Source organism: Pelobates fuscus, chromosome 7, assembly GCF_036172605.1.
Source record: "Pelobates fuscus isolate aPelFus1 chromosome 7, aPelFus1.pri, whole genome shotgun sequence".
In the NCBI taxonomy this organism is placed as follows: Eukaryota; Metazoa; Chordata; class Amphibia; order Anura; family Pelobatidae; genus Pelobates; species Pelobates fuscus.
The window spans coordinates 60,179,545-60,202,871 of NC_086323.1; the positions used below are offsets into that span (position 1 = coordinate 60,179,545).

The window sequence follows — 23,327 nt, forward strand, 5'->3', positions numbered from 1 at the left end:
ACTGAAATTGTTGTGTTCCAACTATGACTACCATACCCTAAGCTCTGTGTCTCCAATTGCAAGATGTTAAAGTTCACTTTGATTAGTTGGCTTCCAAAGAAGGGATGTGTCCCTAAAAAGGATAAATCAAAGCAGTGCATAGACAGGACTCTGGTGGCACTGGATGTGGGTGTTACAGTAATGTAACATCCAGTGAGATGCGGCCATGGAAGCTTTGACTGAACACTGTACAAAACTGGGCATGCAAAAAATGACCGCTAAAATTATTTAGTCTGAAAGCCATAAAATATATATATATATATATATATATATAAAGGAAAAGTAGATAGCACTCCACGGACTCGCTTTGTTTAAATAAAATTTAACTTTTAATGCTCCAAGTTAAAAAAAATCGACGTTTCAGTCTGACCAATCAGACTTTCATCAGGACAAGGTTAGCAACAGACAAAATCCCACATATATACCCCACCAAAACCCTTAATCAAACAGTGTACTCACCACACCTGGCTAGGTGCAACTCCCACAAGCTATCCGGTCAATTGCCCCGCCGAGAATGCCGGTCGCGTGTGGATGACGTCACCACGTATCACGCACGCGTCCGTCCAGCGCACAGCACTGCCAGGAGCGTCTCCATAGCAACCAGACGCTATCCTGTCTCTGCGGGCGCGGACCGGGGCTTGCAGGGTCTGCCACACAGTAAAGCAAAATGTGGTCGGATTAACTTCATACCAAAATAAAACAGTGTCATTTAAACACACTTAAAAAAGGAAGAACATTCAATGTTATGCAAAATTCCTGTTATACATAAAAACAAATATTACCGCTGGGGGACTGCCTGAAAGGCCCTGTCTCATCACATGCAGGTTATGGCTGCTCTCTTAAAGGGACTTCAAATTCTGAGATATTACTGTATGGACTATGTTTCTCGTTTTTTAAACACTATCACTGAAGGAAGAATAGGGGCCACATCAACACTCTTCTATTTATTATAATCCTGCCAGTCACTTCAGCTGACTGGATGGTGAATAGTGTGTGCCTATGCAAGGCCATATGCCTGCATTAAATAAGCACTAACTGCCCCAATTAATCTCATGCTATGTATCCCCTCTCTACTAAACATCGCACCAGGCGATTAGTTGTCCAACAAAGAAATTTATTCTATTTAGTGATACGGATCACCTACTGGAAACTGTGCTTGAGTCAGATTATCCTTTGCTAGCGTAAACCAAAATTAAGAAACACCAACTAGGTCCTAATCAGATCGCCACATATAAAGGAAATGTAATAATCGAACACATAAACAGCCCTAAGTGAACGCTGATCACTTCACCTACATCTGTTTAAGAAACACAAGGCACAAGTTGCAGCTAGGATCCCTGCGCAACTGTATCACTCAGACACATAGGGCTATATTTACTCCTCCATACCCTGAAGGCTCATAGCCTATCCCCCAGGGTGGGCTCATGAGTTGATTCAGGGGTATCCTGGATTCATTGTAATATACCCTAAACCCAAACACGTCAAAACAATTATAAGAATACTGCTAAAGAGTATTTCTCATTGAGTCCCTTTGGTGCAATCGTGTCCAAGGTTCTGATCCAGTGGATTTCTCTCTGTAAGAGCATTTTCTTCCGATCTCCCCCTCGCCTTGGTAATGGAATATGGTCAACCGCCATTAATTTGAGTGACGGAAGCGTATGTCCTAGTTCCAAGAAATGTCTGGAGACTGGAAACTCTGATACCCCATCACGGTATGCGACCCGTATGTTTGAACGGTGGTTTCGAATCCGTTCCCTTAACGGTAAGTCAGTTTTGCCTATATAGACTAGGCCGCAGGGACATGACAGCTTGTAGATGACGAAGTCACTGGTGCAAGTTAAACGATGTTTAATGGTGTACTGTTTACCAGTATGGGGATGCGAGAACGTACGCCCTGGGACCATATGTCCACAGGTAACACAACCCAGGCACCGATAGCACCCGTAATTACTCTTAGTTGTTTTGATGTCATAGCAATGGGAAGGATCCGTCTTCACAAGCAAGTCTCTCAAACTCTTGTTCCTCTTGTAACTCATCATTGGCGGAGAAGCAAATTCCTTAGGAAGGCTGTTATCATTGCTAAGTATCCGCCAGTTCTTATTGACCGCTCTTCTCAATGCTGCGGAGGCCGTGTTGTAAATTGTCGGAAACACCAGTCGTTGGGTTTTGTTGTTAAGACTTGTCTCCTGCTGCTGGCATTTCAGTAAGGCTTTATCCAAGATTGCTTCCCTATAGCCCCGTTCAAGGAACTTGTCCCTCATGATGTTAATTTGTTCCTGTGCTTTGAAAGGATCTGAGTTGTTCCTGAAGACCCTTAGGAACTGGGAATATGGTAAGGAAGCTTTCAGATGGCTTGGGTGGAAGCTATCGGCATGTAAGAGTGTATTGCGGTCCGTGGGTTTGGTGAACAGGGTATGAGTAATTCTACTATTTTCAATCCCCACTCTCACATCGAGGAAATCAACAGTGGTTCTACTGGCTGTCATGGTCAATTCGATATTGGGGCTCGCCATGTTGATTGTGGCTACCATATCGGAGACGGTTTCTGGATCGCCTCTCACTATGAGGAACAGGTCATCAATGAAGCGTGCATACAATATTATATTGGTCTTGAACGGTTCCAAGATATGTTCCGTTTCGAATTTGTACATATAACAGTTGGCATACATGGGTGCCATTGCTGCCCCCATTGAAGTGCCCGCTATCTGGCGATACCAACTATTCTCGAAGCGAAAATAATTGCATGTTAGCACTGCTTCCAATAGTTCCATTACAAATTCGATGGGCGGACCCCGATAATGTGGGGATTGTGCCAGTACTTGTCTGGTAGCAGCTATGCCGTCAAGGTGGGGAATGACAGTGTACAAGCTTTTGATGTCGCAAGTCAGGAGCATCACAGGTTCAGGAGGTAGATCCACTGCAGAGATTAGTTGTAAGAACGAAGGTGTATCCTTCAAACATGTTGAGAGGTTGACCACTGTCTCCTTCATGAGAAAGTCAAGCCATTGGGCTATCGGTTCCAGGATTCCCTCTTTGGCTGACACAATGGGACGACCGGGAGGTTTTTCAATGTTTTTGTGTACTTTCGGTAAGGTATACAGAATAGGTGTCCTTGGATTTGATGGTGTCAGAAACTCATATAGTTCCTTAGTTAGATAATCGGCCTCCAGACCTCTTCTGAGTACCATCTCCAAGTGGTTCTGCAATTGCACCGTGGGGTCCGTAGGGAGCTGAAGGTACGTTTGCTGGTCACCCAATTGATTAAGAATCTCTTCACGATAATCCACATAGTTCATAACAACTATGCTCATGAAGGAGACAGTGGTCAACCTCTCAACATGTTTGAAGGATACACCTTCGTTCTTACAACTAATCTCTGCAGTGGATCTACCTCCTGAACCTGTGATGCTCCTGACTTGCGACATCAAAAGCTTGTACACTGTCATTCCCCACCTTGACGGCATAGCTGCTACCAGACAAGTACTGGCACAATCCCCACATTATCGGGGTCCGCCCATCGAATTTGTAATGGAACTATTGGAAGCAGTGCTAACATGCAATTATTTTCGCTTCGAGAATAGTTGGTATCGCCAGATAGCGGGCACTTCAATGGGGGCAGCCATGGCACCCATGTATGCCAACTGTTATATGTACAAATTCGAAACGGAACATATCTTGGAACCGTTCAAGACCAATATAATATTGTATGCACGCTTCATTGATGACCTGTTCCTCATAGTGAGAGGCGATCCAGAAACCGTCTCCGATATGGTAGCCACAATCAACATGGCGAGCCCCAATATCGAATTGACCATGACAGCCAGTAGAACCACTGTTGATTTCCTCGATGTGAGAGTGGGGATTGAAAATAGTAGAATTACTCATACCCTGTTCACCAAACCCACGGACCGCAATACACTCTTACATGCCGATAGCTTCCACCCAAGCCATCTGAAAGCTTCCTTACCATATTCCCAGTTCCTAAGGGTCTTCAGGAACAACTCAGATCCTTTCAAAGCACAGGAACAAATTAACATCATGAGGGACAAGTTCCTTGAACGGGGCTATAGGGAAGCAATCTTGGATAAAGCCTTACTGAAATGCCAGCAGCAGGAGACAAGTCTTAACAACAAAACCCAATGACTGGTGTTTCCGACAATTTACAACACGGCCTCCGCAGCATTGAGAAGAGCGGTCAATAAGAACTGGCGGATACTCAGCAATGATAACAGCCTTCCTAAGGAATTTGCTTCTCCGCCAATGATGAGTTACAAGAGGAACAAGAGTTTGAGAGACTTGCTTGTGAAGACGGATCCTTCCCATTGCTATGACATCAAAACAACTAAGAGTAATTACGGGTGCTATCGGTGCCTGGGTTGTGTTACCTGTGGACATATGGTCCCAGGGCGTACGTTCTCGCATCCCCATACTGGTAAACAGTACACCATTAAACATCGTTTAACTTGCACCAGTGACTTCGTCATCTACAAGCTGTCATGTCCCTGCGGCCTAGTCTATATAGGCAAAACTGACTTACCGTTAAGGGAACGGATTCGAAACCACCGTTCAAACATACGGGTCGCATACCGTGATGGGGTATCAGAGTTTCCAGTCTCCAGACATTTCTTGGAACTAGGACATACGCTTCCGTCACTCAAATTAATGGCGGTTGACCATATTCCATTACCAAGGCGAGGGGGAGATCGGAAGAAAATGCTCTTACAGAGAGAAATCCACTGGATCAGAACCTTGGACACGATTGCACCAAAGGGACTCAATGAGAAATACTCTTTAGCAGTATTCTTATAATTGTTTTGACGTGTTTGGGTTTAGGGTATATTACAATGAATCCAGGATACCCCTGAATCAACTCATGAGCCCACCCTGGGGGATAGGCTATGAGCCTTCAGGGTATGGAGGAGTAAATATAGCCCTATGTGTCTGAGTGATACAGTTGCGCAGGGATCCTAGCTGCAACTTGTGCCTTGTGTTTCTTAAACAGATGTAGGTGAAGTGATCAGCGTTCACTTAGGGCTGTTTATGTGTTCGATTATTACATTTCCTTTATATGTGGCGATCTGATTAGGACCTAGTTGGTGTTTCTTAATTTTGGTTTACGCTAGCAAAGGATAATCTGACTCAAGCACAGTTTCCAGTAGGTGATCCGTATCACTAAATAGAATAAATTTCTTTGTTGGACAACTAATCGCCTGGTGCGATGTTTAGTAGAGAGGGGATACATAGCATGAGATTAATTGGGGCAGTTAGTGCTTATTTAATGCAGGCATATGGCCTTGCATAGGCACACACTATTCACCATCCAGTCAGCTGAAGTGACTGGCAGGATTATAATAAATAGAAGAGTGTTGATGTGGCCCCTATTCTTCCTTCAGTGATAGTGTTTAAAAAACGAGAAACATAGTCCATACAGTAATATCTCAGAATTTGAAGTCCCTTTAAGAGAGCAGCCATAACCTGCATGTGATGAGACAGGGCCTTTCAGGCAGTCCCCCAGCGGTAATATTTGTTTTTATGTATAACAGGAATTTTGCATAACATTGAATGTTCTTCATTTTTTAAGTGTGTTTAAATGACACTGTTTTATTTTGGTATGAAGTTAATCCGACCACATTTTGCTTTACTGTGTGGCAGACCCTGCAAGCCCCGGTCCGCGCCCGCAGAGACAGGATAGCGTCTGGTTGCTATGGAGACGCTCCTGGCAGTGCTGTGCGCTGGACGGACGCGTGCGTGATACGTGGTGACGTCATCCACACGCGACCGGCATTCTCGGCGGGGCAATTGACCGGATAGCTTGTGGGAGTTGCACCTAGCCAGGTGTGGTGAGTACACTGTTTGATTAAGGGTTTTGGTGGGGTATATATGTGGGATTTTGTCTGTTGCTAACCTTGTCCTGATGAAAGTCTGATTGGTCAGACTGAAACGTCGATTTTTTTAACTTGGAGCATTAAAAGTTAAATTTTATTTAAACAAAGCGAGTCCGTGGAGTGCTATCTACTTTTCCTTTATATTTTTGCCAGACAAGCACCCGGCAGTGAATATTTAACCACAGTGAGTGCAACACTACTTGTATTTTTATATATATATATATATATATATATATAAAATACTTGATAATCCCCCGCACTCACGCTTAGTTATGTATCCAATTCGCCGGGTGCCTGGCATGAACTCCAATGGAAATATTGCTGCAAAAAACTGCCGCTCACCGGTCTTGTAAAAATCCAAAATTTTATTGACAAAGAATTAAAAGAGAGACCAACGTTTCAGTCCCAGCTCGGGACTTTCCTCAGGGTAACAGAACAACATTGTTCTGTTACCCTGAGGAAAGTCCCGAGCTGTGACTGAAACGTTGGTCTCTCTTTTAATTCTTTGTCAATAAAATTTTGGATTTTTACAAGACCGGTGAGCGGCAGTTTTTTGCAGCAATATATATATATATATATATGTTAACTGGTGCATGGAGTGTGCCTTTAATGGCAAGGTACAGATGTGTGCATAAAACCATATTATGACCAGGCAGACTTTCCCTTGAAGTTTTAAATGTTCTCAATTAAAAAGCATGTTTCATTACATTTCTTATGTATTTGTTCCTTGAATGTGACATTACATTTAAGATATCATCTTGAGATATGTGGCTTTGTTTTGATTAATGTACATTAAAATGGATTAGTATACATGTCAGTACTCATGTATACCATGGCTCCCAACAGTTCCGACATCGACAGGACAGTCCCTATTTTAAAGTCCTGTCGCACCGTTCCTACTTTGTTTTCTGGTGTCCCGCTTTTGGGGATACAGTTGCACTGTCCACAGAAAACATAGTGCGAGTGCATCAATAGACAGACTCCACACACGTTTTCCGCCTATTGCTGGCCATCTCCTTTTACCCCACCAGGCAGTGTTTTCTCTTTTATGGGACGCTAATATTTAGTGTATGTGTAGGCACATTTACTGACATGTGTAGCTGGTTTTATACTTCCTGTTGTATGAAGAAGCAGCCAATTCCAAGCAATGCAGAACCAATCGTCGCAATAAGGCCAATAACAGAAGAGAACCCATCGATAACTGGTTCACGAAATGAACCGCCCTAAGGTTATCTGTACAGAAAAGAACCTGCTGCTTTGCTGAATTCCCCTTTGTCCTGTGAGTCATCTTAGACTTTTGTCTTACTCTGGGGCACAGACACCACTCTGGGAGGTGACTGATGAGCTGGTCTTTCAAATGACATCATGATGTCTGGGAGTGCAGGTTTCTCTATATGGTGTTTGCTTCCCATTGTAGCCTCTGGGGATACCTCACTAGTAAGGGGGGGGGGGGGGAGATAGGAATTGGAGAAACTCTGGTGGTCTCCTGAGAGTCTAAGAGCAGCGGGAGTTGCCAACTCATTCCCGTCCATGCATAGTAGGCCTCAGTTCTGACCGTGTCTAGGAGTGTTGAGTCCTGGTAATTCTGCCCCAAGCCGATGGGAATATCAGCTGCCCGTGGTTCACTGAGGTATGGGGAGCGATCCGGGTCATAAGTGTTGATTTTTAGTGGCAAAAGCCCCTTTATTATTTAGGATTGTCCGGAGCTCTTATAAAGTGCGACTGGATGACTCGGTGGTTTAGCTCCGCCCCCCCTTTATTTATTTTATCCAAGTTCATGTGTAAACCCAGTGTAGAATCATTACATACTGGACCTGAATCCCAAACTCCTGTAAGACACCTCAGGACAGGGAGGGAGCCCACATGTGGACCCAGTGAAGACCCTTAATTCTGCGCAGGGATAAAGCGCTCTAATACTGCCCTGAGCAACTGCACTATTTCCCTTTGAGATCCACTACTCCCCGCTGGCTCTGTCTGTGCAGCACAAGCATGCACACAACTCACTTTGCTCTCTTTGGCTCACCCAACCACACTGGAAGCAGAAATTCTGTGGAAACTTTTGGCCGAATTCTGGCACCTAAAAGACACAGATTTTAGTTTGTGAACTGCTTCAGAGTTCTCCAGTGAACGTTTTCCGAATTCCTCCTGTGAATTGCCGCAGAATCCAGCGACTGAATAACATTCTAATCCCGAATGACATCCGAATCCAATTGCCAAATTGCCTTTGAATGCAATTCACAAACTTCTCCCGAATTTGATCTGATACCACCGAATGACATAGGGGCCAGCGATGTCCTTCCAGTGGTTTTACCCAGATCTGGAAATTTTACACCTGGCACTCTCCTGAACCTTATCCTCACCGCAATCACCGGGATTTTAGTCCCCAAACCAGCCTCACTCAGTCCTGGAGGTTGCTGAAGCTGCTCTGGATCGCTGAATCAGACTTGGGCAGGGCCCATCTGCTCACAGGTGAAGAAGTCACTTGTCTTTCAAATCTACCATGTTCCCCCGAGCCCTCCATGACAACTTGTATTAAGGAAGAATAGGACTCTCACCATGAGCCCTATGGAAATCCTGCAGCAGATTAAGTAATGCCTCCCTCGACATCTCTGAAGCACTAGCCATTTTATTTGGGAGGAAAATTCAATTTAATACATGTAATTTTTACAGGGACTACCAGAGGAAAGACACTTTCAGGCTCCCTCTGCATTGTTCACCAGTAGTCTGGTAATTTTCCCAGAATTCCCTGCTTCCAACTGTAAACCAACTATATCCATGTGGTTGCTATGCCAACCCCTCAGGGCAGCAGCCATGCTCCCCTTTCCCTATTCACTCCGTGGGTTGGCCTTTTTTGGCATCTTTACCAAGCGTTCATTCTACCACATTTTCCTCTCTTCTGTTTTAGTGCAGCAATAAATATTATAAACCATTTTAAATGAGAAAAAGAACATTATTTTAATACCCTATGTATGTATACACAACACAAAATTAAATATCAATATATGTAATCCAAGTCCTAATTCTGTCCCTAATCCCAACCTCAAATCCTACCCCTAATGCTACCTAATGCTTTGAGGGTTAAAGGACTATGTGCTGCGGTCACTTAGAGCGCTACACATGGCTCTTCTGTCAGTCTGGGACCACTAATTATGGCCCAACAGACAGAGAGGATGCCCAGGTATCAGAAGATTCCAGGGGGTTCAAGTTTTTTGAACAGGAGCAGAGATCACTTTGTCGCAGTACTTAAAGGATTTAAAGGCCAGTGCTTGTTTAAAGAGCTGCACAGATCTCATCTCTCAGTCTAGTGCCACATATGGTGGCTCTGGCTGACAGAAGGTATCCTCAGGTATCAAATGATACCTGGAACCCATTGGTACCAGTAAGAGTTTAACCCCTGCTGGTACTTTTATTGCACAATGGCATAGACTGTCATGCTGTCTGTAAGTGATTAAAATCCAATGGTGCCCTTTTAACATTACTATTTACATCACTTCTGTTCCATCTTATAAACAGTTTAACAGAAACAAATAATAATGGCAAAATATTTTCTATAAGTGTTATACTTTTGAATTTGAGCTCAATATCTAATTTATATGTCAACTGGAATCATGATAAATGATATGCAAGGATCGCTCAATATATTTGATGGATTTATGTACCCATAGCACACAAATCCATTTTTTTAATGCTCTTCCATGATAAACTAAACAAACTACATCTGCACAAATCACTCCAGGAAATGCAGATCATTTCATATTTGCTGTTTGACAAATGTATGCCTGAGGTTTTTATCTTATTTGTTTACTATTTCCACACATAATCTACTACAGAAAATACATTATTGTATACTATGAATTAAAAAGTATTTAAAGGAACACTATAGTGTCAGGAATACAAATATGTATTCCTTGCACTATAGTGTTAAATTAACTATTTAGGTTCCTGATCCCCCTTAGATCTCAGTAAAAAGGTGTACTGAGCCGTTCTCATATGGCTGGCTCTGCCTCCATGGCTGAACTCATCAGTCTAGATGATCTCAGCCAAACCAAGTCTTTCCCATAATAAAGCATTGGGAGACAATTGCACATGTGAGGGAAAATACCACTCTACGTCAATCAGCATCTCCTCATAGAGATGGATTCAATCAAAGCATCTCTAAAGGGAATGTTCAGCATCTGCATGCAGAGTGTGGAGATGCTGAACGCCAGATCTGTACACTGTGAGAGACACTGTACACTCTGAGAGACTGCCACTAGAGGTGTTCAGCAATGTAAATGCTGCCTTTTCTCTGTCTTTATTGCATAGTCTGTTTTATTGAGAATTTATTTTCCTGCTCTGTTAATAGCCTGCTAGAGCCCGCAAGGGCTCCTGTGTGTAATTAAAGTTATTTTATAGAGCAAGTGGAAAATGTGTAAAGTAAGTTAAGATCTGAATGAAAATGCAGGCCGTGTGACTCACATCCAGGGAATGTGTGGCTAGGGCTGCATGGACAGAAACAAAAGTGATTTGACTCCTAAATGGCAGAGAATTGAGCAGTGGCACTGCAGTGGCAGGATGTATACACCCTTATTAAGCTAAAGTTGTTTTGGTGCCTATAGTATCCCTTTAAATTAAAACCAATTATGTTTATCAGCAGTTTATCAGCTCCTGATAAGCCATTTAATGGTTCTTATCAATTAAATTACAGTTGCTAAAGGTTTATTGGGAGACAATAAATAAACATCCTAATATCAAATCTGATTACCATATTTTACATTGGAAATATATATATGGGCGTATCAATTCCATTTATTGGGGACGTAATCTTTCATTAATGGCTTTATCAGCAACATAATAGTTGTTGATAAATGCTTTTTTTTTCATGCAGAGAGTTTACTATATGCCCAATGGCAAAACTAGCAGCCAGCATGTAATTAGGGAGGTTTAACATGGTGGCATAGCAAATCAGGGTATGTTTACTAAACAACGAGCAGCCAGTGTCTGCTCACTATCATATAAAACAAGCAACTAGACATACTCTTTTCTTTTTAATTTATTGTTTAATAACTAACAGCGTTAAATTTATCTCGGCTTTATTTTGGGCAGCTGACCGGTTTGTCAGTTTCGATAGCTTGAATTTCGTCTGGCATCAGAACAAACTGAAATAAAAAATAAAAAAAAAAGGACCGAAAACAGTTGATAATTATTGACTGACTATAATTAAATTAAAGCCCAAATTACAAAAAAATAATCTTCTTTGTGTTTTATAGATTAAACTACTAACACAAAAAGTAATGTACAGCATTTGTTGTGAAAAGTTTCCAACTTAGAGACCAGACTGAAATGTATATCTACAATACAAACTAAATTATACATTTAAAGAAAGATTTCATGTATAACATTGTGTATTATTTTGTCATTCATATGTTTAAGTAAATGCCACATTTTAGTACATCTCCTTAGCTTAGACTTGCTCTATTAATGCAGTTATGTCCTTGCTGACCTGCAGAAGCACAGCTCATTTGCTGGGTATCTAAAAGGCACTCTGGAATAGTCTAACACCTTCAAACTGTGCATGTCCTTGTGCTTCTAACAAAGAAAGGACTAAAGATGGCTGCCCACATGATGCAAAAATATGCTTGGAGATGTGCTAAAAAGAGTTATTATTCTACATGGAATTTATTACTTAATAATTCACAGCAATGGTATATCACATTTTTTTAAATTTTATTTTCAGCTATAATAAGATGATTGTCGTGTTACTTAAAGGCAAAGCCTTTTTGATGACTGGGAGGAGCTGCGGCAAAAATAAACCACCGCCGAGGGACATCGGCGGGGTCTCAAGTAAGTGACCTGAAGGGGTTTTCACCCCTTCAGCAACCGGGGATTGGGAGGTGGGAAGGAGAGGGGACCTGCTGGAGTTTCCCTTTAAACACAGTTTTTATACAGACATTGACAGATTTCATTTCATGGCCAACATAAATATGTAACTCTCCATACAGCATGAAAAATGGGAATTATTTTTAAAAGTCATAATTTATTTTAGTTTTGGCTATTTAAATTTGTGGACAGCTAAAGGAAAGCACGCAAAAGTAGATGCTTAAATTCATCTTAATTTCGGAATTATCTTGTGTCATTAATAAGATTTTGAGTGGTATACAAGTCAATGCATTTTTTAAACTAATTTCGAAGCCAAAGCATTTCTGAAACCTTTTTTATTCTAATGTAAATTTAAATAGCATAAATTTATGCTTTGATAGATCTTCTGAGTACAGAAATATATTTCAGGTTTGCCTCCCTTTCCCACACCCCTCTTTACTAATAAATACCTCAGTGACATATGGGGGTAAATAATTTTTAAAGGGAGGATGTAACACACAGTGGCAAATTTATCAAGACAAAATATGTGCAAATTTAGATGCAAAGTGACAAATATTTAGACATATTTGTCTCCATTTTGAGTTTTCCTTATTAAGCTCTTTACCCAGAAGTGCACCTGCATTTTCCTTGACAAAGCTCTCCCAGGAGATAAACATTGTCTATATTTATCTCCAATTATGCCCTTTACAGTTATTATCATGCATTAAAGACAAAATTGTAACCTCTTCAACACTGTACAATGCAATAGATTTCTTTTTCTTTAAGGTTTGAATTTAAAACTAGGAGAGAATTGACTACAGTTAACTCCAAGACTCCCGATACTTTATGATTGAGAGTGAGACTAGTAGCCAACTTGGTCATTTTGGTTCTGGAATTGGTTCTGGAGTTTAGAGACACACAGCATTCATATTGCTGTATGTCTGTTGGTGTTCCGCAGAATGGACTGTGCTCTGAGAGCAACTGTATGCCAGACAATGACTACTTTATCAGCAGTTATATTTATGGCAGTTGACCTATTTATCAGGTTTGATTGCTTGAAATTTGTCTGGCATTAAATTCAACTGAAATAAAAAAAAAAAAAAACTTAAAATAGTTGAGAATTATTGACTGCATTTTGCCTATAGAACCAAATTGAAGCCCAGATTGCAAAAAATAAAAAAAAATAAAAAAAGAGTATATTCTTTATGTTTTATAGATTATACTATTTGTACAAAAGTACAACTCCAGTCCTGAAGCCATCAGTTTCAGTGTTTACCCAATAATCATGTCATGCATATATGCATGTCACAATCATTAATGCATGAGGTTCCATAACAGCCACTCTTGCTTCAGTTTTATTTGACTCTTCCAAGAGGTCATTGGTATGGTTTCAGAAAACATTACGTTAATCCTTAAAAATTGTATTATGTGCCTTAGCCAAAGTTGGTGTGTTTGTTAAATGACTGGCATAAATTGTCCCACCGTTAACATAATATTTTTGACACTGTTATTTATTTTGATGTATCAAATAATTTACCTGATAACCAGAGTCATTGCAGGTCATGTAGCACTTGCCACAGTTAATGCACATTTCTTCATCAATTAGTGCCAAAACGTGTTCTTGGATGCTTAATTGACCATATGATCCAATATACTGTAAGGCTCTGCCGATTACATCCTAAAAAAATAATATTAGAGTTTTAGGGTATATGGTTACTATTAAACTGATAATATATGACAGTTTATATGCATTTATTAAAGAACCCAGGTTAGATTTATTGCCAATAACAGATAACATGTTTATAATGCCTTTTAATAATGATGTTTTTGACAGCATAAACAAAACATCCACAAACAATTTTAAGGAGCAGCCAATTAATTTCTTAATTCTATAAATATATCAAAACTCAATTATGATTTATGTGTAAGGGCTTTAAATTGTTCCACATGGTATTTCTGATAGTACACAGTATCTTAAGCTTTCCGAATCAACAGTTAAACTTGATTCTGGAATATGAACCCAACTACCTTTACATTGAAAAGGGACAGGAGTCCCAAATCGACTCTTTGGTGTGTTCTTCATTAAATACGGTTTCACAAGTGGACTCTGTACACCAAACTAAACAACCTGTGGTACTGGAATATTACAAGGGTCGCAGGAGCCAACTGACTATAAATTCAGGGTTTTTAAGGAGGAATTAAGGGTTATGTGAGGGTCCTTAGAACTGTTGTCCAAAGCAATGAAAAAAGCTGTTAAGTTGGCTATAGGGAACACAGGGGTCACAAAAAAAGTTACAAATGCTTTTTATCATGGGTGAGATTATAGGATGTGGCAAGAGAAGTGAACAGGAGGGAGGATGGGAAGCCATGGTTGGGAGGCCAACAAGCATGAGACAACCCTCTGTTCAAAGAATTTCCATCGTTTGTTGGCATTCTGCTTAATGAAAAAAAATGAACTGCCTTGTAATAAACCCAGATGTTGGATAGACCATTGCTCCCCATCTATTCAGGTAGTAGCCAAGCTTCAGTGACTTATTCCCCTAAATGTGCCTGGAATAAAATATGCCTCGGATAGGATAGTATGAAATAAATACAAAAGGTGGGACTGTATGTTTAATTTAAGGAAATTGATGCTCCATCCAGGGGATATGTGAAAGGAACATTATTATTATTATTAGTCTTCTTCAGTAGTAACTTGTAAAAAAGGATAAAAGTTAGCACATGACATTATGTGGACACTTATGTGGGCAGGACACTGATGGCTGATTATAGAATTGTTGTACTAATGGATCTAGGACATGAATTCTCGTGATCTCTGATGCTATTTTTAAGTTGGTAAAGAACCCATATTTGTCAATTTCCACAATATGCAAAAGAGAACAGATAACATCAAGCATGACAAAGTTAGACTTTGTGTAATATAGGCAGCAGCATGATTTACATCTGATTACTTTATGTATTACTATACTACATTGTAAATTCATACAAATAGATTAGAGCTCTAGCACTGGTTTCATGAAAAGTATCTTGAAAGTCAACAAAAAAACGTTTCTTAATGCTTGATAACTACTTTGGGTAAATATAGCAACAGCAGCACTAGAGAACAAACCAATTAAATTGAAACGGACTTACTGTAAGTAGCTGATGATGATTACTTTTTTAATTGAAAGAAAAACTACACGATTCTGCCGCAATGGTGCCCAGAGCAGGACAGCAAACCTTTATTATTACTATTATTATTTCTTGAAATATCTTGTATTTAGATAACGTCATGCAGTTATATGCTGTAATGCTATTCCAAAGAATTTCAAGAGAATTATTTTTCTTGGAGGGATTTCGGTAAGATAAGTGAACAATATTTTTAAAAAGACAAAATGTATTAATGTTGCTTTGTGCCAGAACTCCCAGGAAGCAAGCTTAATGCAAACAAAAACACATTAATAAAATCAGTGCTTCAATTATCTTACAATCCAGTTCCCTTATGTGATATGATGTCCATCAAAATCTACAAGTTACCGATGTTCTGCACATTCTCATCCTTTAAAATGAAATAGTGAATCTATATACTCATCCAGTTTAGAAACATGTTTGGAGTAAATATATATATTCAGGTATCTTTAAAAACAGGACCGACGTTTCAGTCCCCGTTCAGTACTTTCATCAGGATCATAATCCATATTATCCACATTATGATCCTGATGAAAGTCCCAAATGGAGACTGAAACATCGGTCCTGTTTTTATAGATACCTGAAAAAAGATTTGGAGTTTTAAAAGTTCGTAAGTGCCAGCCTTACCTACTTGTATGCACAATAACCGTGGCTCTACAGCACCCGTCAAGATTATGTGGATTAAGTCAGTGTGCAGGGATTACTTGGAATACTATATATATATATATATATATATATATATATATAGTGTATAATATATCTTGTGTAATATATATATATATATATATATACACACACACACACACACACACACACATGCATTCTGAAATGCACATATGTACATACAGGGTTCTCTTGCACTGGTTTCTTTAATCTTTGTATCAAACAAGAATACTTTTTTTGGAAGTTTTAAATTCACTGCACATACTGTACACACTGTGTGAGAAAGATATAACCAACACAATGTTATTTAACAATCAAAAGGATAGAACAAAGAGAGCAGCCATCCTTGAAAATTTACAAAACTAATTATACCTTAACAGAACATCTGTGAGTCTTTATAAATCAGAAACACATTTTGACTACATCAGTCACTTATTTGTGATGTACATTTTAAAGACAGAAAAGAATAGCAGGGGGTCTAAATAAAACATTTTAATTAAATATGTCTTGGTAATCTTGCAGTTTCACAGTTTTTTTTTTTAATGTACCGTATTTGCATAATTTTGTTTACCAATAACCTAGAAAAAAAAACTATGCAAAAAATGCAAAAAACAAACCCTTACACAAAAAGTAACCTCGTAAGTGTTGTTAGGAAGTGACTTTGTTGGATTAAGGGCCAGATACAGGGTTCTTCAGCCCTGGATCTCTTCAGATGTCAAGACATTAGTGTTTTTATTTATATAATGGACAGGAGCTAATCGAAACAGAACAGCTTCAGTGTCTTATTGTTGGCCACACTACTACAGTTATGAGTATTAAGATCTAAGGACGATTTTAGGAGGGAGAGAGAGAGAGAGAGAGAGAGAGAGAGAGAGACACACACACACCCACCAAATGGGCTTTATAGGAGGCAGTGAGAAAGAGTGTGTGAAAAGGATTTTTAGCAAAATGCGGAGAGACACAAGGGAGTGAAGGGACATAGGAAAATATTAAAAAATGTGGGACCTCATCTATGTGTACTTCATATAGCAGCAAATACACCCAATGTAATTTTATTAATTTACAAAGGCAAGCTTACCACATATAAAGACAGTTTAGATAACACTAAAAAAATTACATTTGCCATATCACTAAAGTAACAGATGAAATAGTCTGGTACCCAATACATTGCAATAATATCTAAAACCTTGGATATTTAACAGGCTGAAACAAAGGCAAACTAGTCTGTTCTGTCCTAAAGAAACAATGATTAAAACAACAAAACAAGTATTTTTATTTGTAAGAAACATGCAGGGAATTTTTAAAAATTCACACCATAAGACACCAAAAAAATGGTGTGTCTTCCTAAAACAGCACATTTAGCAAGAATACTCAGCAAGAACAAAGTAATGGGATCAACACTATCCAGTAAATAAAGAATGCAAAATGATCTTCTCAATAAAAAGTTGCAAATTAAATTTTTTTTTTTTTAAATGACACCAACAAAAAGTGTTTCTTGGCAAAGCAAAATAGTACCATGTGTTGTGTGCATTAGCCTTTGTTCTCTGGCAGGGCAGAAGTGAAGAAAATGGAGTGCATTGTGTAGTTGTGAAGCCACTGTTAAAACCATTGCAGGAACCAAAAAAAAAAAAAAGAAAGCGTGGGTTTTATTCAATTTCACAAAAACAGACAATATGAGAAATCTGAAAATGGACAAAAGCTTCGAGAAACTCAATAGCTTGACCTTCGGTAAATCCACGCTCAGGTCTCAAAATAGTTTTTGCTCACTTGTGTCATTACGGAGTGAAACTGTACCATTGTACCCATGAGGGCAGTCAAAACCAAATTGTTAGTAAGTTAAAAGGGTCATCCAGACCTGGACCCTATGCTCAACGTGCCTAGAGGGTGTCAGGCCTTAAGCCTCCCGATGTCTCCTCATGCTTCCGGGTTTGATGGAGCTTAGCCACACCCCCATTGCCGCGGTCTGCTATTTAATGCGACCGCACCAGCTGATAGACGCTGGATTATTGAAACGCGTACCGCGCCAAACTCACCGGCTCACATACCTCGCTGAGACGACCACTCGCTACTAGACCGGAATATTCAATATCCCCTACATCTCTCCTCATCAGAGAAAGATACCAGCACTCTCGGCAACCATTCACTGAAGCAACCGCCTCGGAGGAGAGCTAGGGACACAATCCCTCTACTTCTAGAAGTTAAGTAACTTACAGTCTCTGAGTTAAGAGCTAATAATGCTAAAGCTTTATTTCAACTTACTAAAGTCTGCTATCAAGTTCTCCAGCAAGCCTGCTACAGCTTTCCTCAAATCAAGTATTATTCAAGTTCAGCTGTACCTGTCTTTCTACAGATAATCTTATTTCTTCATACTAAAGTCTGCTATCAAGTTCTCCAGCAAGCCTGCTACAGCTTTCCTCAAATCAAGTATTATTCAAGTTCAGCTGTACCTGTCTTGCTACAGATAATCTTATTTCTTCATACTAAAGTCTGCTATCAAGTTCTCCAGCAAGCCTGCTACAGCTTTCCTCAAATCAAGTATTATTCAAGTTCAGCTGTACCTGTCTTGCTACAGATAATCTTATTTCTTCATACTAAAGTCTGCTATCAAGTTGTCCAGCAAGCCTGCTACAGCATCCCTCAAAACAAGTACTATTTAAGTTTTGCTGCACCATTCTTGCTACTGATAATTCCAATGTATATAATCTCTTATAATTTGAACTGTTAACAAGAATAACGGACTCTAATGAATTCTGAACCTTGTCAATGCTAAATGAAACAAACCGTTTATTATTTAAAGAAACAGTAACTGTAATTCTGGAACTGAAGTCTCAGTTCCATCTAAGTGTCTTAATAAAAGATCAAAGTCCTAAGAAATCTGCAGTTGTGTTCCACATCATTTACTGTGAACGTGACAGAGGGTTATCAGCTACACCTCGCTGGTAAGGCTCAAAGAAGGCCGGAATGATCATTTGGGGTTGCTGAATCTCTCATGCAGAGAGAACTTGCCAGCATGTCAGTTCTGGACTGCCCTGAGGGGTGATTTCAGTCTGATGAACAATGGTACAGGTTTACACTATAATGGCACAAGCGAGCAAAAACTATTTTGAAACCTGAGCAAGCTATTGAGTTTCTCTAAGCTTTTGTACATGTTCAGAGTTCTCATATTCTCTGTTTTTATGTAATTTTACATTTCATGGAGTTGTTAGAAATGGGATTAAAACAAAAGAGCAACTTGTTCTAAAAAGAGTACAAATGAAATTAAACCGAGATAGAAAAAAAATGGTAAACTGGTTAATAACTACAGTTGATGTGTAGGTATTGAATCAGAAAGTAAGATAAAAATGCTTCAAAAGACTGTCAGTGTTCTCTGATGGGAGGGCTGAGCTTTTTATTCTGATACACAATTCTGATAAGACTTAAGACTGACTTTCACATCTAAACATAACTGCTATTAGCATATCTCTAAGTCAGCATAAGCAATTACATTTGCATAATGAAAAAATGGCAATTATGATGACATCAGCTAAGATCACGACTTTCAGTCTAAATAATCTTATGTTATGCCATGGTTAAAAAACATGAAAATAACATGTTGAATAATATCTGTTTAAAAAATAATATATATAAATATATATATATATATAAATTATATATATATATATATATATATATATATATATATATATAATTTTTATTTTAACAAACTATAGAGCAAAATAAATTTCTAGAGATTAATAATTACAAATCAAATTATTTAGTTGAAGATAGTTAGGCAGATACCTATGTCTTCTCTTATACCATTAAGATAGATTGAAGTCTTGATAGAACATGGTTTTATTGGCTGAATACCGGTTTCAGAAAATTACATTTGGACCCTTTATTTATATTTGAATAATGCTACAGTCTCTCCTCTCTTAACTGTCAAGTATTCATCTTTATTGTTGTAGCATTTCATTTCAATAGCTTCTCTATGTTCTTTTATTCTATTGTAATTTATAATTCTTTTAATGGGGAGAGACATTTTTACATATATTTAACCCTTAAAACGGCACTGTTACATGCCACCTTCCAAAATGAGTATTTCATAAAGATAGAATCTTTATAAAATGCTCATATTGATGGTGTTGGAATTTCACTCCAACCCAGTCAAAATACACACTGAGACAAAGCACTACTTTGTCTCAGTATTTTCCTGTGCTTGACAAAGTTTGAGCTACTGCCACTAGTGTCATATAGTGACTAGTGGTAGAGAAAGTTCTTCCTATGGAGGACCCCAGGGTCTCACGGGCAAATAATGCAAATACACCAGGTGATGAAAGAGCTGCATTAAGGACCAATTACTTCAAAATGTTGTGATTACAATCCTGTCCTTGCATATCCCATGCTAAAATAGAAAGTTATATTTATTTAGCTTTGGTCACTCTATACAACCCTACAATAATAATTTGAAATGACATCCTTAAAGTGAACCTGTCGTAACAAATATAAGTTTGCTGTTTTATAACCATCTAGCTTGACCCACGTTATACAATTAAGTGTTTCTTCCCTTAATACTATTAAAATCACATATTTTAATTTATTTCTGTTACCACTGTCTCCTTATGAATCAATCATGTTTTCAGTGGGTGTTACACTTGCTGTAAGATCAACTCTCCTGCACACCCCTGTTTGGGAAAAACATACTTGCTTCCCATAACAGGTTACAAGCCCTCAACACCTTATGTTGGTGTTATAATATGTAATTAAAATGTATCTGTTATTTCTCTCCACATTCTCAGATTGCCTGTCCAAAGCTGCTACAATGCTTTATTCTGGCTTTTTCTTGCCTCTCTCCATGCTGCTGCCTGTGCTGATCTCACACAGAACCTGTCCATCCTTCATACTTCCTCTTGCATGCATTGAATTTCCTTTAGCTGAATTCAACAGGAGATATGCCCTGATAACAGATATGCAGATCACAACCTTCTAATCTATGTGATGAACTGACTGAGATGAGGGGGAAAGGGCTGTTTTTAAACCTCATATTTTAGAGAAATCTAGCAATTCTGCTAGCAAAATGAATAGATGAAATCTGGTTCTCTATAATTTAAGATTAAGTTATATTTGTAATGAAATGTACCTTTTAAAAAACAGATTGCTATCGAGGTATAATTAATCCTCAATCCTTAAAGTTCTTAAGAATAGAAACCCGCACAATCCTAGGTCTAAGTTACTCTTCAAATCTAACTTTATTATAAGCTAATATGTGAAAGTGTTGAACAATTTTCCTGCTACACCAAATGAATTAAAATGTGCATATCTGTACATCTATATTACAGCAATTTCATTGTGACCTCACATGGCACAGTAGACATGCATTCATTATGAACTCACACACTGTAATCTGAAACAATTGATGGTGCCCTTGTATGATGTAGTAGCCAACCATTTGTTGTGACTTCACATGATGTAGCATGCAAGCATTCATTGTGACTTCAAATAATGTAACAAGCATTGCTAAATCCTGATTACAATATGGTTAAACTCCTCCTACATGATGGCTTAGGAAGTTAAATACAACTATAAACACACTCAATAGATTCTTCCACTTTAGTGTTTTTTATGCATTTGGATGTGGACTTACAGAGTTATTCACTAAAATGAGAACTCAAAGTGAATTTCAAGATTCTGGTCTATGTAATCAAACTGTAAGCACCTCTGATAATGTTTCTAGTTCTGATATTTTTACCTAAAAATTGAAATTCATTTTGAATTTTCCCTTTTGTGAATAACCCTGTTAATTTCACTTAGAGTTTTTTTTTGTTTTTTTTTTACTTTTAGCTTGTCATGTCTTTTAACTAGTTTTTATTTCAGTCTCTCTGTGTTAAAAGTCTGTAGTATGTTTCTCATTAAGGATAATCTCCTTGGGAAATGGAGATGACTTTAGTATGGTGACACTTTCTATGAGTAGTTGTCTTCACTATGGATAAAGCTTGTAATGTACCTATCTTTATAATGTGATTGATTTTATATATATTAGGGTATGTTCATGCATGCACCAAAATCTGTGCCTTTTGGCAGGATGTATAATGGAGGACCCTGCAACTATGGGCCACTGTTATTAGTGTTTTCTCAACCCATTTATTTTTCTTTTTTTGTTGTTGTCTGCATTATCTGCCAATGTCAAAACTAAAATCAGCCTTTCTAGCACCACTTCACAATCATAATTATTTGTGAGGATGATGGGTAAACAAAAATGGATAATTGGGCAGCTGTGGCCTTTGTGAACAAATTGAGAGGAACAAGGAGAAGAGTAGGTTTTCTCAGTTAACATCAAGTAGACCACTCAGAATGCAAGTTGTTTCCAGAGTTTTCAAGATACACAAGATGGGGTCTGGACCTGAAGGCATTCTTTTTCAACAGACAGGTGCCATCCTTCTACTCATGCAACTTTCACTCACACATCCTAGTCACAGATGCACTCTTCAATCTATGGCCTGAAGTCTATGTCTTCCAACTCATTCCACTGATCTGGAGAGGTTGTTTTGATACCATTCCAGATATGTTATTAACTCTTGAATATCTCTTGTTGGTAGATGAGTCCTTAAAATCTTGGGATTTGTAATTAAAGGGACACTCCAGGCACCAAGACCACTTCTGCTCATTGGAGTGGTCTGGGTGCCAACTCCCACTACCCTTAACCCTGCAAGTGTAATTATTGCAGTTTTTCATAAACTGCAATAATTACATTGCAGGGTTAACTCCACCTCTAGTGGCTGTCTACTAGACAGCCACTAGAGGTCACTTGCTAGTTTCTAGCACAGGTTTCCTGTGCTAGAGCGTCGCTGGACGTCCTCACGCTGTGTGAGGACCTCCAGCGTCGCTCAAAACCCCATAGGAAAGCATTGAAATGATTTTTCAATGCTTTCCTATGGGGAGACGTAATGCACATGCGCGGCATTTCCGCGCATGCGCATTAGGTCTCCTCGGCCACCGGCCGACGTAATCACAAGGAGGAGCGTCGCGGAGGCAGAGACAGCGGCGAGGGACATCGCCGCTGTCCCAGGTAAGTGACTGAAGGGGTTTTCACCCCTTCAGTAACCGGGGATTGGGGGGTGGGAGGGAGAGGGACCCTCCAGTGCCAGAAAAACGGATCGTTTTTCTGGCACTGGAGTTTCCCTTTAAAGAACCCTTAATAGTCTGCTATTTTTGTATTTTGCACTATACTTAAATTCCATCTGAAAGTCTCCTGCTCATCTGGATGTAGTGTATCTGAAAGCATGATGGCTATATTTAAGGAAGCTCAGACATAGCCTGTGATTTGAAATCTCATTCTATTGTAAGTAATTATTTATTAAATCATTGCTTTTGTGGTATTTGGTGTTTGCCTATTGACCTTTCCCCTTACCATGACTGAGGGTATTACCCGATTGTAATCCTGCTGTGGATTAGCCAAGGATAGAGAGCATAATTCCATAATTATAATTCCATAATATATATATATATATATCTATCTATATCTATAGCAGCAATGAGATTCCTCACAGCTGAATGTCAGGAGTCTCTACAACTGAAGGGAAAGGCTTGTATTTATAGCTGTATTTTCTATCCTAAACAGCCAAGTAGGAGGGGATTAATCCTATTGTGATTCTGCCCTATGAACATATCCAAGAAAAGAAAATGACTATAAGTATGAAGGCTATTTCTATCTTTTGCTCTCACATGATGCAGTAGAAAAGCATCCATTGTGAACTT

At 39.0% G+C, this 23,327-nt stretch overlaps 1 protein-coding gene across 2 annotated transcripts in view; it reads right to left on the minus strand.

Annotated features, from left to right (window-relative positions):
• The window catches only part of DPYD (dihydropyrimidine dehydrogenase), a 968,764-nt gene that overhangs the window by 1,573 nt on the left and 943,864 nt on the right, over positions 1-23,327 (minus strand). For both annotated transcript variants that reach the window (XM_063428340.1, XM_063428339.1), the window contains one exon: positions 13,300-13,440. In XM_063428340.1, coding sequence (XP_063284410.1) covers positions 13,300-13,440 — 141 coding nt within the window. The remainder of the gene's footprint in view (positions 1-13,299; positions 13,441-23,327) is intronic.